Source organism: Paramisgurnus dabryanus, chromosome 7 (genome assembly GCF_030506205.2).
Source record: "Paramisgurnus dabryanus chromosome 7, PD_genome_1.1, whole genome shotgun sequence".
Taxonomy (NCBI): domain Eukaryota; kingdom Metazoa; phylum Chordata; class Actinopteri; order Cypriniformes; family Cobitidae; genus Paramisgurnus; species Paramisgurnus dabryanus.
In genome coordinates, this window is record NC_133343.1 from 8,844,125 (window position 1) to 8,861,210 (window position 17,086).

Here is a 17,086-nt window from a genome sequence, read left to right on the forward strand (position 1 = left end):
AAGGATGAATTTAGAAGCCACCGAACACTTCCATGTTTTCCCTATTTAAAGACTGTTAGATGAGTAGTTACATGAGTAAGTATGATGGCACAAAATATAACATGGCGGTGATTTTTTTTTAAGCAGATAAAAAATGAGAACTATATTCCATGGTGGAGGAGCACTTAGATAACAGCACTTCGAACTTAGCGCGCAGTAACATTATCACTCCTGACTACTACGCCTCTCGCTCAAACTTCCGTCCAAGGTCGAATTGCTGCAAATATACAATATAGTTCTCATTTTTTATCCGCTTAAAAAATCGCCACGTTTTATTTTGTGCCACCATACTTACTCGTGTAACTACTCATGTAATAGTCTTTAAATAGGGAAAACGTGGAAGTGTTTGGTGGTTTCTAAATTCATCCCTGTTTGGAATGAATGGGGCTAGGCTAAATGCTAACACATTCACAACGCTCTACCAAAGAATATGCATTGAAAAAAGATAGGTATGTATTAATTCGTCTAAGTTGAGGTAAGAACATAGTAAAATATTGAAAAACTGTGGTGTTTTCCTTTAAACAATAATAATGTAAATGTAAAATTCATTAGTTTAACACAAGCTGATGCCAATTAATAATCTCAAAACACTGTAGAGAGTACAAATACCTGATCTGTATAAAACAATACACAATGATTAGTGATTTTAACAGTATTCTGTCATTTGAAAATTTTAAAAAGCCAAGGTAAAACATTTATCAAAGTACAATAAAAACACTTGATTTTAAAAAACATTCAGAAAATGCATAAGCACTTTGGAGTGAAGCAAAACAAACACCACTGTTATTCATAACAGTAACAATACAGCAGTATGCAGTGTTAACCTGCGAAATTAAAGTGTAGTGCATTTTCAAGACGTCGCCAGGAGCCCTTAAAGGAACAGTTTACCCCAAAAAAGAAAATTCTCTTATATTTTACCTACCAAAACTGAAATGAACAAGCTTAAACATGACAGCATGTCAATAGCTATAAATCTCATTGGTTCTTACGTGACTTGAGCGTGTTTTATCAATGTGCTGTCATATCTGCATTAAATCTCAGATCTGCATTTGTGTTCCGCTAATGAAAGGAAGTCATACTGAGTGAACTGTTCCTTTAAATTTTACCTTATTGTTTGACGAAGCAAATTAATCGCATTCGTAAAGCAAGTGAAGCTCACTAAATCATGCACACCAACATTAAATAATACATTAGTAACGTAATAATATTAGGAGTGATAAAAATATATACTCTTTATAATAATTATTTAAGAATATATTTCTCTTTAAACGTATTAATTTGCATGGAGCATGCTAAAACAAAAGCTTTAAAAGATTAAAAAAATTATGAAATAATTAAAAGGCTCAAAGTTCATGGTTTTACAGGATGTGCTTGTGATCTGACCAGTGTTGGCACAGTGATCAGCATTTTGGAGCTGTCGTCTGGAATTGTTTTGATTGGGGGATGGTATTTAAACTCCGCCTCCGCTTCGATCAACCGAGACTGGTCCTCTCATGTCCAGCCCCTCCTCTGCTGTCTTCATCAGGATAGCAAGACGGTTGTCAGAGATTTGCCCTCTCTGGACCGCAGTCATGAGCTGAACCAATCAGAGAGCAAAACACATGCGTGATTAAGCTACCTGAAACAGGTAATGGTGGCTTAAGGATGCAGTATGGTCCAATTTTAAGTATGCAAGGGTACCCGTGACGCAATTTTCAGTGCAGGCGTACCTGCGTACATTGCGTAAGCAATGTCGGCGCCATAGACTGTAAAAAAATATGGACGTAGTGTCTGTGACGTCACCCATAGGTTTGTGAAGAGCTTTTATGAAGCTTAAAGTAGGCAGTGCCTGCCGTCGCCATCTTGGCCGCACGTCACCACGCATCGCTCGCGGATAACCGCAAATGGGTAAAGAGGTGGGACGTGGGTGAAGCTGAGGTGACTGGTTGCTAAAACAACGCCCGCCTAGATCGATTCTAGTGACAGCAGTGGATGTTCAACCATCACTCAAGTGACCACTCCCTTTATTATGCAGAACTTTTAGGCTTAATATAATTTAAACGAATGAATTACAAAAAATTCACCCCCTCACAGTTGTCATGAAGGTCAAAATTAGCTATATAGACAAAAAACACTTTTTGTACCAGGTTGTAAATATTTTTTTCTACTGTAAAGTTGGGCATTTTAACATAGAGTTCTATGGGATTCACTCTAGGGCTGCACGATGTGAGGAAAAGTTGCGATGTGCGATGACATTGTTTAATGTTGCGATGACGATGTGAGTTGCGATAAATATTTTATATTTTTTCATGTTTTAGGGGCCATTCACATGTCGCGCCTAAAAATGCGTGGAAAACGCTAGACACGTAGGTTATTGTCACATGATCTGCACGCTGCGCTTGTGTCATTCTGAAAAGTTAAAATGTTTTTGAAATACCTAGAAATAACGAGCGCTGCGTGCGAGTCGCGACTACGTCGCTTCCAGAGCGAACATACATTTGAAATAATGAACTTGAGCGCGCAATAGACGCAATATGTGAATCACCGCTTCCACAGTACCTGTGTTTGCGCCGTCATCTCTCCTAAATCCAAAATAATTCCATGATATAGCTGAAGTGCTGTTCCTTTTCACCACAAGGTCTTCGCCTGACAACACATTTTCCTCACTCTTCTCTCCTTCCTCGCCATCATTTTTGCTAACAGGCACAGCGTCGCAACTGACACATCACAAATCAATCTGAGCGTAGCTGACTTGGGGGTTCCCCTGATTGGCCTAATAGCATGAACGCGCAAACCATCCGTGCGTCCCAAACTGCCTACTTCCATACTATATAGTATGCAAAGAGTACGAGAAGTAGTGCTTTTTGCCTACTATATAGTATGGAAGAATGCGGTTTGGGACGCAGGGCATGTCTTCAGGACTAAACCTGACGGGTCAAACGTTCATTACATGCGCTTACCGTTTTCCCTTCATTCATCGCGTCAAGGCTGTCTGTTGCGATGTGTTCATCGCGTGAGTTCATATCGCGATGACGATGAAAATTCGATGTATCGTTCAGCCCTAATTCACTCCCTTTTGGAGCCAGCCTCTAGTGGCCAGTCAAAAAATTGCAGTTTAAGTAACTTCCATATTGGCTTCATCACAGAGATCGGAAGGTTTCCCCACGGTCAGCGCACATGTATGAGTCAAATGATCTATGCTGTGCGTTCAACTGTGCGCGTATGCTTATAAAACAGACTATACCCAGAGCTTTAGTGGTTAAACCCTTGGCTAGTTACTGAAAGGTAACTGGTTCAAACTGCAGAAAGGGTGATTGCTCCCCCTGGAGGACAAAACAAATAACCAAGCTACCTGAATCAGGCTAAAGCTAAGAAGTATAGTTCCATTTTTACGCGTACAGATTCGTCAATTTTCGTCATCAAAATAGTACATGCACATTGTGCGCGCACAGGTGGATTTTTGTAACTGTGCATATTTTTACGCTTAGGTCGCGCGTACTGGAGAATGTGGTATGTAGCCTAGGAAATGCATTGCATTTTGTCACAATCCGTATGCGTCGACAGTGTTCGAATTATGTCAAAGCTTATGAGGGGTCCCCTAGCTAAGCCCCACCCCCTGGCCAAGCCCCACCCCCTTATCATAGGATCGCTGTGATTTCACAAAGTAAGATGTGATCGTCCTTGATCAGTAATCATCTGATCCTGGTTTTAATCAAAGAAACCCCAAAATACCCTTAACTCAAACTCTAATACATTTTTTACCCCTCAAATTAGTGTGAAACACTGGCAAGGGCAGAAATTTTACACAGAATAGGGGTGAAATAGGGTGGAACTCATTTTTAAATTACATAATTTTACTATACAGTATAGTAGTGGTTAAATGGATTACATTGCGTTTTTTGAGTCATAGATCGAATACTTTCAGATCAGCAAAACTGGGGGAGGGAAAATAACATAAGAACAAATTAAGAAATTATGAGCATAAAAAATAGAAAAGAACAAAGTTACAAATAAAGTAAGATATATTTAGGTACATAAATAGAATCAAATGAATAATAACACTGTCTTCTTCATCGAATAATTAATCTGTTTTTAGATACAGAAGTGATTTTCCTTTGTTTTCTGTTGTTTAATTAATATAAATGACAGAAACACAAGCAGATAAGAACTGCTACTTTCAGACCAACACAAACATCTGATTTCTTTCTGAACTGATTGCACTTACTTTAAAACATAACTGAATGTTTTTATGAGAATAGGTGCCAAGACTGTGGTTTTCCAAATAATATTGTGTTTGCATGCTTTAGGAATTGCGCGTCTCTGTGCGTCCGCTTATGAGTGTTGCGTCCATTTAAGTATGTGTGCGCGACGTGTCCTTGTCTTTGCGCACATAAAACAGTCCACTTTAACATCTTCCGCTCAAATTTTTTAAATTCGCTTGCATGTTAACATTTGCAAGGTTTAAAAAAACACATGCAAAAGATACTTTCTATAAAGATAGTTATTTATTTCTGAATGATGCGTATTTGAGCGATAAACAGGGACAGACGAAATATGCTGACTTTTTTTGCCTTATCTCTGGAAATGTTTTTGAAAAATCTGCGGAATTCTGCAAAATGATTTTAAATGTTTTAAAAATTATATTAGATAATTTAAGCTATAAATATTACAAAATTGCATCTAAAATAATTACTTTTTAAAGGCTTAAAATGAAAATGAATACACAAAAGCAATGAGCCCTCTGAATTAAACCGGACCAACATGAAGCAGATAATGTGCTTGTCAAGATAGAATTATAGTTTGTATATAAAATGACATGTATTGTTTATTTTGTTATATAATATAGCAGCTTTAAAAAGCTTGTATTAATACGTTCTCATTATGAATTAAGCACGTATGAAGATAATTTCATCATTTTTACAACGCAATGTAAACTTCATATTTAACATAACAAGAGAATTCATCTTGTAAACGGATTTCAAATGATGATGTGCTGCTGAGTGCCGACTGTCGCGTCACATAGATGACAATTACAAGTAAGATCTGCTTAACTTAGTGATAAGTTTTATTTCATCTGAAATATCAAATGGTTCGTGTTCTCTATCATTAAAAACAATCACAGCAAACACGCACAGGGTTTATGTACTTGTCAATGCCGCTCACAAACGAAGTTGAGACTATCATTTATTATCATTTAAGCGTGATTTCTTCTGCTTCCCCAATAAAATATTTTGTGTGACTGGGTGGACCAGCCGTCAGACTGAGAGGATAGATTTGCCACTGTTTGTCTGTCAATTCCTCCAGAAAACAGCATGAGGCGCACTTGCGAGTTTATTTATTTCAGACAGAAGTCATTTGAATTAGTTTATTGCGAAATTGGGACAAATAAAGACAGTTTCGCTTTGTGACACGCAACATGAGAATTTTAAATTCATGTAGTATTTTAATTTTAATAAAAACCAGGGGACCCCCCTAATTTATATTTTTGTGCTTTATGGGGGGTCCCTTAAGGCTTATAGGAGGTCCGGGACCCCCCCAGACCCCCTTCAATTCGAACACTGTGCAGCGTCGAACGTCTGTGTACACGTACAAATGTGCGTTCGATCATGCGCATACATTCGCATAGACGTAAAAAAAAAAAAACTATACCACACGCCTTATTGGTTAAGCTTGTTACCTTAATCTAGCTACTTCAAGGTTGCTGGTTTAAACTGGAGAAAGGGTGATCACACCTCTTCCCACACCTTTTTGACCAGTACAAGGTAAAACTAATTCATACTTCAGCTTCAGACTGTTAATTATAAAGTAACTGAAAGACTAGCGGGACACAAAATCAACTTCATATATCTGCCATTTCTGAGCTACTAATCACTGCAAGCTTGTTAGCTCATGACAAAACATAGATGACATGAAGATAACAAGCAGTTGAACTATTGAAGCTTTCACACCTATAACTCCCAAGGCTTAAATATATAGTTGATAGTCTCTAAATAGCTGTGCCATACTGGACTTGATAAATAGCTGTGGTAAAGCTGGGCTTGATTTCTCTCTTCCAAGTAAGACTCCATACCTGCAAGAACTCATTCAGTTCCACCTGTCCGTTTTTGTTGAGGTCAACCTCGTTGAGGATCTCGTGAAGAGCGTTCTCATCAATATGAATGCTGAGTTTCTGAAAGAACACAAATCAGTGATAGAATCAGTATCTGAGATACATTAGAGGGTGATTGGAAATGTTAAGAGCTGCACGAAATCCAGACACAATGAGATCTGAGAGAATGACAGCTAATGAGCAATTTACAAGAGAAAATATTTAGCATCTTTTTTCATGTTGAGAGATACACAGAAATACACGATAGATCGTCACATATGCTCCTGCAACACTGTGCCACGCCCACCCTACAGTTAGTTCTCAATGAAAGTAAATCATCACCATGCGGGTAACTCCTTTCCGAAGTTTTATCTAATCTCACGTTAGAAACATCACGTTGTTGCACAGATGCCACCTGATGATGCTACTGTACTTCATCCCCATCTTTACTTCCATATTTGTGACCCTGGACCGCAAAACCAGTTATATGGGTCAATTTTTAATTGTGAATGAATAGACCCCTTCACGGTTCACGTCACAGGCGGTTCCCACTGCGCATGTCGGGGTCAGAAAAGTCATTACAGCAGATTGAGTTGCGTATTATTCGGTATCGTCAAAAATGCCTACTTACGTCGTGGGCTTTAAAAATCGCACCAGGTCTTCCGTTAAGTTTTCGCGATTCATGCAGAATCTCAAAAACAAAAAAATACAACATCTGCGGCTGCAAGCAATTAACGTGCAGACTGGGACAATGCAAATATCAAAGAGGCTTGTGTTTGCAGTGCTCACTTCATTTTAGGTAAGTCGTCATTTTTCAGCACTGTTAGATTAAATTATAAAGCCTGGATGATATGAACAGTTTGACCCCATGCTTTTGCGCACCTGATAGTCATTCAATGTTTACAAACCTTGAAGGGGTCTATAAGCTTTTTATTGATGTATGGTTTGTTAGGACAATATTTGGTGGAGATACAACTATTTGAAAATCTGGAATCTGAGGTAAAAAAATCAGTAAAAAATCGGTGGTAAAAAATCTAAATATTGAGAAATTTGCCTTTAAAGTGTCCAAATTAAGTCCTTAGCAACACATAATGATAAATAAAAATTTTTTAAATATTTACAGTAGAAAATATACAAAATATCTTCAGGAAACATGATCTTTGCTTAACCTCTTGACGCGCACTAGCTCAGGGGCGGATGACGTCAGTTTTTTTTAACGCTGCTAACAATATCTATATAGCCTACTGTCTACAAACATTAATAATATTAACATTACTATACATCGTTTAAAAGGTCTACAGGTTTAGCATCAGTGTATGTCTCTGTTTTGAGATACAGATGCTCTGGCATCATAAATGTAGTATTTTGTTACAGAGGTCAAGATGACAACATGCAAAATATAAACGGGACTTATTACCTTTGTGTTGAGATAACGATCGCGAATCGAATCCAGTCTGTTTCAGATGTGTGAATAACTCATGAAAACCATCTCATAGAATACATCCAATGACCATCTTTGTCCACAAATGCGTATAATCCGTGAAATATAGATATATTGTCCATTGTTTACATCAGATTTTCGCATATCCTGATGATTCTTGACATAAAATAGCGATAATTTTGACCCATGCAATGAATTGTTGGCTATTGCTACAAATATACCTGTGCTAATTATGACCAGGTCCAGGATCACAAAATTAATCAAATAACTTTTATTTCTTTTGGTGATTTGTAGTTTATTTCAAAGTATTCCTCCTATCTCTATGTATTATTCAGATTTTTCTATGTCATTATGCTATTCATGCAAACACATAAAATAGCATGTGTAACAATGAAATGAAATAACATAAAATAAAATGCTACGTATCCTGCATTTACATTCAGGAGACGTTTTCAACTATATAACTTTAAAAAAAATAGTTTTTGGGTGTTATATATCTATATACCACGGCATTTTAGGGGCCTGAAAACACAAACATTTAAAGTGCATGTTTTTGAAAAGTATACCATAATCATGTCTGTAAACTACAAAACACACATTTGTGAATAAATTTACATCACTGCACATGCATGTTCAGACATTGTGTGACATTGTCAACTACTGCTATAGCATGCATATTATAGCACTTTTACAATGTTGTTTTTGTACGTGAAAAACATAAATTAAAAACTTCTATTTAAAGGGGGGGGGGGTTCAATGGTATTTCAAGCATTCTGACTTATTAACACAGTTATAGAGTTGTTTCCTCATGCTAAACGTAGGCAAAGTGTCAAAAAAGCAGTTGGACATGTTACAGAGTATTTCTGTGCCGAATGCACTTCGCCAGGGTTCGTACAAGTTTCTGAAAGTTTTATTCGATTACAGGTCCAACTGACGTTTCAGGGGTTTTCTATACGTATCACTTCTTTATATGGGCATTTCCCCCGGAAAACCCCGCCCACTCGTCAATCAGCGGGAGACTCTGGAGCTTGCAAACATCTTATCACACCACTCAGCTTTGTTTAATTTCTAAACTCAACAATGGCACGAAAGATGAAGTGTGTTTTTGGATGTAAGGAGAAGAAATCCAGCCTTATGAAAACAATGGTTATAGTTTTGCGTGTGTGTTTGATGCGTGGATTTTCCTAACCGGGTCATGACGAGTTGCACGCGGTCTTATGTTGGAAATAGTTGCGTGCATATTATATAAATGACACGAACATGTAGTGAATCATAAGTTAAAACAGTGTTGTATAGTGTTGCATGACTCGTACTCACTCTTCCCGCGGTATAACTCCTCCTTCTTCATTTTTTCGTACGTTATCGGAAAGATTCGGTAAAGCTAATCTTTCTTTTTATAAATCTGATTAAACTAAAGACTCTTCGGAGATATAAAGGATGTCATACTACTCTATAGGTACTCCAGATTAACATCAGAAATGCAGAAACAGCATGTGTTTTAAACAACGTGAGCTTTATTTGGCAAAGCAACTGCATTCAAGTTAAACATTTATATCACAATCTGTGTTCTCTGAGAATACCCATTTTCAGACTTTATAAACTAATTATAATTACTTACTTTCAGTAATGACGCCATGTTGGACTCATCGCGTGAGTTCAAGATGGCTTCATTACAGGAAGCTAGTTATTATAGTTTATAAAGTTTGAAATATGGATATTTTTCTTATTAAATTGCATCGATTACCCACAGAACACCTTTATTAACCCCTTGGAGCCGTGTAGATTACTTCTGTGAAGGATGGATGCACTTTTTGGGGTTTAAAGTCAGAAGTTCCCTGATCCCTGTTTTCTACCATTAAGATGATGTATCTGGGATGGCTTGAGGTTGAGTAAATCAAGGGGTATCACTTTAAACCCGCAACCTGTTGCATGGCTAAGCATTGCTTTACTAACTGAGCTACAGCAATGTTGTGTTGCATTACACAGCATTAGATTGTTAACAGATAGAAAAATTGTATCTCACCTCTAGAACCTGCTGGACATCCAATGTCGTAATAAAACCTTTACTCTCCTTATCAAATTTGTAAAAGCGCTTTTTATACCTGTCATGATAATAATGGCAATATTAGGCCAATGAGAGATGAAGGTGCATGCATATCCAAACGCAGAGACTGGACAATATTGTACCTTTCCACTTCTTCAAGCGTAAGGGACATTATTGTTGTCTTGCTTAGCTGTTCCGATCGAGTTTTATAGCCCATCTCCAGGTACAGGAAATTTTTAGCTGCTTCCAGCTCTTCCTGTAAACAAACACACAAAAGAAATCCCTTTAATATCCAAAATGTTCCTCACAGACAATGAGATGTGGAGCAAATAGAGACTTTTGCTTAAATTTCCTGATTCTCAGATTTTTTCCCCAGAAGAGATCTCAACATTGTGACCACAATTTTATCTAAATGATACAAAAGTCTCCTGAGCTATAAAAGCAATATCTGTTTCTAACAATAAAGGCAGATTTTAGTATACTGTAGGCACACCTCACAGTTATGTCTCGAGTTATGTAAAGACTGCATTACTCAATATCAAACCATGGTGAAGCAGAACAGTTTTCTGTCATTTGCATAAAGAATAATAATTAGTAATAATAACAATACATTTTGATAAAATCAAATCTAAAATCATGAACTAAATTTTCCTGCAATGCAAAGGCTGTCTGGACCTGTGGATAGATCATAGATTTGAGAGCATAAATCTGGATCACGCCTCCCAGCAGAAAATTGCGCCGGCGTCCATGCGTGTGTGTGTATGGAGGGTCTGTGTGTGATGGGTGTGGTACACCTGCATTGTGACTCATGGGAACCGAACAGTTTCAAAGCTGCACAGTGATCTGAGCTATTATTAGTCCTTCTGTTTATCAGACAGGAAACCCACGATCAGCGTGTAAAAGCGTCAGTAACTCTATCACCTCCTTACATACACCCTTGCGCACTCACTTTCAATCTCCCCAGCCAGCGTAGACGTAATAGCCTAGATGACTGGAGGTGTTGTGCTGGGCGTTTATTGTAAAGCTGAATTGTATTCTTATCCTGAAGCAGTGACTATTGTAAAAATGTTAGAAAGGCTATTTAAGTCACGCCAACAATAGCTAGGGCCTATAAGTAGCTGTTGCCTAAATTAACCTGGCTGAGTCCTTTTGCCTTTGGTCAGAACAAGAGCAAGTAGTACAATCAATGTATGAAATATCTTTTAATATGATCTTAAAAATATTTATTTAATATAAATCTATTATTCAAATGTATAGTGTATTCAATGAGACTTGAACACAAAACCTTGTGGTTGCTGTACAGGAACATTAACAATCTAGGTACAGACAAAATTAAAGGAATAGTTCACTAAAATATTGGAATTTCTGAATATTTTTGAATATTGGGTTTTCTGAATAAATTTGTCATAAAATATGATTTGATCTTCATCGTCAAGGGTACTGACAAACATAATGTGTCTTAAAATAATTACACAAAAAAATCTAATCTTCAATTCAACATTCAAAATGGCAGTGAAAAAGTAAGTGAACCCTTAGAATTAATAACTGACTGATCCCCTTTGGCAGCAATAACCTTGACCAGCGCTTCCTGTAGCTGTGGATCAAACCTGCACATCGTTGAGGAGGAATTTTAGCCCATTCTACCTTGCAGAACTGCTTTAGCTGTGTCATATTCTTTGGACGTCTCATGTCTATGGTCCTCTTCAATTCAATCCATAGCATCTCTATTGGGTTGAAGTCTGGGCTCTGACTTGGCCACTCCAAAAGGTGGATTTAGTTTTTCTGAAGCCATTCTGTTGTGGACTTGCTGCAGTGTTTAGGGTCTTTGTCCTGCCGCATCACCCACCTTCTACACAGTTTCAGCTGATGTACAGACATTTTCACATTATCCTGAAGAATTGTCTGATATACTTGGGAATTCATCTTTCCCTGAATGATTGCAAGCTGGCCAGGCCCTGAAGCAGCAAAGCAGACCCAAATCATGATGTTTTCTCCACCATACTTTACAGTTGGGATGATGTTTTCATGATTATGTGCCATGCCCTTTCTACGCCAGATTTAGCAATGTGTGTTTTTTTCCAAAAAGTTCAATCTTAGTTTGATCAGTCCACAAAACATTTTGCCAGTACCGCTGTGGAGTGTCAGTGTGCTCTTTTGCAAACTTCAGGCGTGCAGTAATGTCCTTTTTAGTAAGCAGTGGCTTCCTTCGTGGTATCCTGCCGTGGATACCCTGCTTGTTCAGTGTTTACGTATTGTAGACTCATGAACAGAGATGTTTGCAAGTTCCAATGATGCCTTCAAATCTTTGGCTGTCATTCAGGGTTGTTTCTTACTTCATTAATGCTCTTGGTGCCATTTTGACCGGGCGCCCACTTCTAGCAACAGTCCCAAAGCGTCTACATTTGTAGATTGTTTGCCTGTAGACTGGTGAATTTCTAAAGTCTTTGAAATAACTTTTTAACCCTTTTCAGTTTTATGTAAAGGAACAATTCTTGATCGTAGCTCCTCTGAAAGCTCTTTTTGGCAAAGCATGGCTCACATAAGTGTGGTGTTCTTGTGCAGAGCAAACTGCGCAATTAAGCGCAAAGAGCGACTCAAGTGTTTTTGCTAGTTTCAGCACAGTGCAGTTGCCACTTTCACGTTCAGCACCAAGTTGTTTAAATAGCAAATACATTTGCACCCATTTTTGCACCCATAGGCGTTCTGGTCTGAATATAAGGTGTGGTCAGGCGCATTGTTGGTGTGTTGCTATTTTGAGGCAACTCAAATAGACTAGGCCATTGACCAACTAAAACCTGGTCTAAGGTCTAAAGTAGATGGCAATATTGTTTTTGTTATTTAAAGAGCGTGTTAGTAATATGCGCCTATAAATGGGACAACAAAGCGCGTTTGCTTATCACACACATGTATGCACAGCAGCACACAAACATTTTTAAATATGAAAAATTAAAGGATTAAAATGTAAATGATTATTATTGAGTCTCTTGGACATAAATGAGGACCGATTACAAGACGTTACAAGGCGTAAAGAGCTCCTTCACCTGTAGCCTGGTAAGTAATTGAATGTTTTGCTTTAAAACAAATGCAAATATTGCATTTATTTTTAAATGTTTTTTTTTATTGCTACCCCATGGATTTCTTGATTATGATGACTTTGTACCTCTGGATGTTCTGAGATGAGAACCTTTAAGTAATGCTTACGGTGCTGTCTGAGAGCTGAAACGTTTCAATACAAATAAAAACAACGCAATTTTTGTACTTGTACTTAAACTGGTGGTCTTCTTCCTCTGCTTAATTTTTTCAGTTTACAAATTCCACCATCTAAATAGGGAATCAGCATGGCGCAAGCAGATGGGAGATGAGAATCTCATTGGTTTATTGCATTTTACGCCCAAAACGCACCTATTGCTCATTACAAGAATAGGAACAACTCATTTAGACCATTTTTTACGTCGTTAAATTAGCAAAAGTGGATTTGGACACACCCTTTAAGACTGTACACCGTGCGCTTTAGAATATGCTCTTAGATCGTTTAAATAGGGCCCCAGATGTGTTAAAACCTGACTTCTATTAGCTCTTTTGAGGTCATTAACTAAAGGGTTCACATACTTTTTCCACAACAAGCACTGAGGTTTTTGGTTGTTTTCAAAAAAAAACACATAAAAGATCAGTTATTCTTTCACATTTATTCAGAAAACTATGAAATTCCAAAAGGTTGAAATACTTTTTTGCCACTGTTTCTCCCCAATATGGTTGTAATTTACATAACTGATGTTGATAATGCAAGAAACGACATACTTTCTTTTTTTGTTCGCTCCACTGCAGCTCTTTACCCATAATCTCAACAATACGTGGAAGAGCCTCGTCTGCAGCCTGCACGTTCAGAAAGCCCAGACGTGTTCGTCGAGCGATGACATCAATAGCTGTACAGGCATACTCCTTTATAGCATACTGCACCTAGATCCCCAAAACAGAAAAGCTTATTTTAATTGAACATATTTATAAGGTATAGTTCACCAAAAAATGAAAATTCTGTCATCATTTACTCACCCTCACCTGTATTTAAGAAGATATTTTGATAAATGGTGGTAAGCACACAGTTGACTTCCACAGTAGGAAAAACAAATACTATGGAAGTCAATAGGTACTGTCAACTCTGTGCTTACCATCATTCATCAGAGCATCTTATATTTTCTTCAACAGAATAAAGAAACTCATACAGGTTTAAAACAACATGAAGGTAAGTAAATGATGACAGAATTTTTATTTTAGGGGAATCAGAGTTTTCCCCCTTTAAAGGAGATATTTCACAAGACTTTTTTTAGATAAAAAATAAATCTGTCCCACTGAGAAGGTACAGTATGTGAAGTTCTGGCTCAAAATACCATATAGATAATTTATTATAGCATGTTAAAATAAGTGTGAGCAAAAATTTGCCATTTTTGGGTGTGGCCTTTTAAATGAAAATGAGTCTCTGCACTAAATGTAAGTGCTGTGGTTGGATAGTGCAGATTAAGGGGTGGTATTATCCCCTTCTGACATCACAAGGGGAGCCAAATTTCAATTACCAATTTATTCACATGCTTGCAGAGAATGGTTAACCAAAACTAAGTTACTTGGTTGTTATTTTTCACATTTTCTAGGTTGTTAGAAGCACGGGACCCAATTATATATCGGATTTTCATGATATGTCCTCTTTAAGCTTCTGTGTATTATAAGTGTGTCACTTATTTCAGCCACTTTTCAAGCTTATAATTGTTTATGTTGCCAGTTATAGATATTGCAGAATTTCAGGGTGCTTACCTCACTCTCTATGTAGGGAAATTCAGATACAAGGCGTTTTCCCACTATGGGCCATCTCTTGCCTGTCACCTTTGCCATCTTTGCCACTTCAAATGCTCTTCCTCCATAAGTGGCTGCCAGGTGCTGGGCAACCTGTGAGTCCAGAAAATAAAGATGTTATCATTTAATCCTCCTAAATATTAACAAGGTAAAAAAAAACTAATATTAACAGACATTAACAGGAAAGGGTTATTGTAGCATACTTAATATAACAGATAAAAGCATTGACTTGAAATTAAAATTGCTAGTCTAAAACTTGAACAATAAAATTGTTTCGATTCAGATTTGGATGCAGCTTTGGTTTTTACCAAATAAAATGCAACATTAGAGCCACTTTATGTTGTCTACTGTACTTTTCTGTTGCCTATGAGCATTCACAACAAACAGCAACACGAAACATGTTGATTCATTGATTCCTGTGATTGTGATTCCTTCCTGTATAAAAAAATGCAACTTCTTTCTTTAAAGGCATTGCTTGGCTGACAGTGTTCTGTTCATGCCATATTACTAAAACTTGCATAACTACAATAAAAACAAAAATTAAAACACTATAAATTAAAATTACTGCTATAATTAATGAAACAAAAATAACCTCCCATCAATTCATATTCAACATAACCAATAAACCTGGTACTTGGTTCAATTCTACATTTAATATCCAAAGATTTAAGTTTTTTAACACAACCTCTCAGGCTCCTCGTAGTTCTTTAATTTGTTTATGCACCACTGTATCCTTTGCCTTGTGAAGCCTTCTAACAAATAAACACAGCCCCGTTTCGACTTCGTTTCGAACTCTTCTGTTATATCTCTCACCAAAGGTCAAGTGCTGTCAAAAATATCTGCATGTTGACCTTTTTAAATATGCTGGCAAAACAACATCTATGGTAGGGCAACGGCTCCATCAAGCTCTTTTCCTTTCTAACATGGGGTTGCCAGACTTTCTCCCACAGACTCATAGGGGACTACAGCACTGCAGAGCAGTTGAACCCTCTCCAAAGTGTACTGACTGGCAAAACGCAAAGCGGTTAGGCTTCAAAACTCACCTCGTTCTCCAAACCGTAATCCTGAACCAAGCGGATGTACAGAGTGGGGGTCCAGTCCTTCCCACCCTCCAGCAACAGACCGACCGTCCTACTTGGCCCAGCTGAGAGGTTATGTGCCTTTACGGCAGCATCGAGGGTCTCTTCAGCCATGGCACGATAGGTCGTCCACTTCCCACCTACAGCATAGTTCAATTTTTATAAATGGGACATGGAACCTTATTGAACACATTCATTTATTTTATAGCAAACCAACTGGCAATTTACTCATTACGAATTTGGTGTGTATTTCCAAGAATTTTCAGACGATCCATAAACTTTCTGGTATTAACAATATTCAGGTATCAATCTAGCAATATGCATAAGTAGGCAACGGATACTGACCAGCAATGGTGACAAGGCCGGAGTCGCTGACGTTGACGATGTGGTTGCGACAGATGGATTGCGTGTCTTTGGAGTTTGGGTCGGTGACCAGGGGACGAATGCCACTCCAGGCTGCCAGGACATCCCCTCGCCGCACTGAAAAGCACAGAAATGCTGATGATGTCTGACAGCTGACGTGTATTGGATTGACAGTGCTCCGATAGGGCATACAGTTGAGTTCCGGAAGTAAAAAAAAACATGTTAATTTTTAGCAATAATGCTTAAAGTGTTCAATTCAGAGCCGCCATAGTCTTGTGTAGTATATACTTCTGCAGAAGCCAACAAAAGAGTGTGATTTTTTTTAAACAGCTAAGATTTTTGTGATAAACTACATTACCCATAATCCTGAAGTGTCACTGTCAGCATGGAAACGAGATTCACACCCCCAAAAAGGCCTATCAGTAACCAGTCACTCTATTAAGCATTGTGAATGATGTAATAACTAGAAAAATACTTAATTTTCTACTTAGTATCAATGACTAGAAGACAACAGTTTTATAATGCATTGTAGTTTTCAGTCTGTAGTGTCATTTGTAATCCTTCACAAACAACATAAATTACTGCCTTATTAATAACTCTTACAACTCTAACCAGCTTTGTCTTTTTTAAAGAATTTATAATAAGTCTTATTGGGAAATATAAAAGCAAAAGAAACTATATTCATAGGTACATGTGAAAAGTTGCAGACATTTGCATTAAAAACTGTATTAACTGACTGCAGAAAAACAACGGAGGCAAGTCGGCACATAAAAACCGCCCTGTGAGGTCTGCCACCAATGGGTCTGTAATATATTTTTCATTGAATTGCTTCATTACTTTGTTAAACCAACAAATTGCAACACCAGGTACGAGTCCGGAGTCAATTTCCCTATTGTGGTGACATCTCGAGCATTAATTATTAAGAGGGAGTTGTGTATTGATCCACGGTACACCTGCCACTGTAATATGCAGGTTGATATTTCTGAATGGGGAGAAAACAGAGACAGCATTCTCATTATCAAAGGGCATCTTTGAAACATTTATGACAGGGCTGGGAGCTTTGCAGATAGCAGACTTGGCCAATAACACACACACACACACACACACACACACACAGATCTGCCTAAATGAACCTCGGCAACAGAAGGCTGGGCTGTCGAATGCATGCAAGTAATCGAATTCTCGAGGGGGAAAAATCAAGTCCATTTCCT

The 17,086-nt window shown here is 37.8% G+C and overlaps 1 protein-coding gene across 1 annotated transcript in view; it reads right to left on the reverse strand.

The window, feature by feature from the left end:
* Positions 1-438: 438 nt before the first annotated feature.
* gpd2 (glycerol-3-phosphate dehydrogenase 2 (mitochondrial)) overlaps positions 439-17,086 on the reverse strand; it is a 34,592-nt gene continuing 17,944 nt past the window's right edge. The window contains exons 10-17 of the mRNA XM_065240180.2: positions 15,858-15,992; positions 15,477-15,652; positions 14,395-14,526; positions 13,390-13,548; positions 9,735-9,847; positions 9,571-9,649; positions 6,089-6,187; positions 439-1,615 (exon numbers count right to left, since the gene is read on the reverse strand). Of these exons, the coding sequence (XP_065096252.1) occupies positions 1,490-1,615; positions 6,089-6,187; positions 9,571-9,649; positions 9,735-9,847; positions 13,390-13,548; positions 14,395-14,526; positions 15,477-15,652; positions 15,858-15,992 (1,019 nt within the window). The 3' untranslated portion in view covers positions 439-1,489. The remainder of the gene's footprint in view (positions 1,616-6,088; positions 6,188-9,570; positions 9,650-9,734; positions 9,848-13,389; positions 13,549-14,394; positions 14,527-15,476; positions 15,653-15,857; positions 15,993-17,086) is intronic.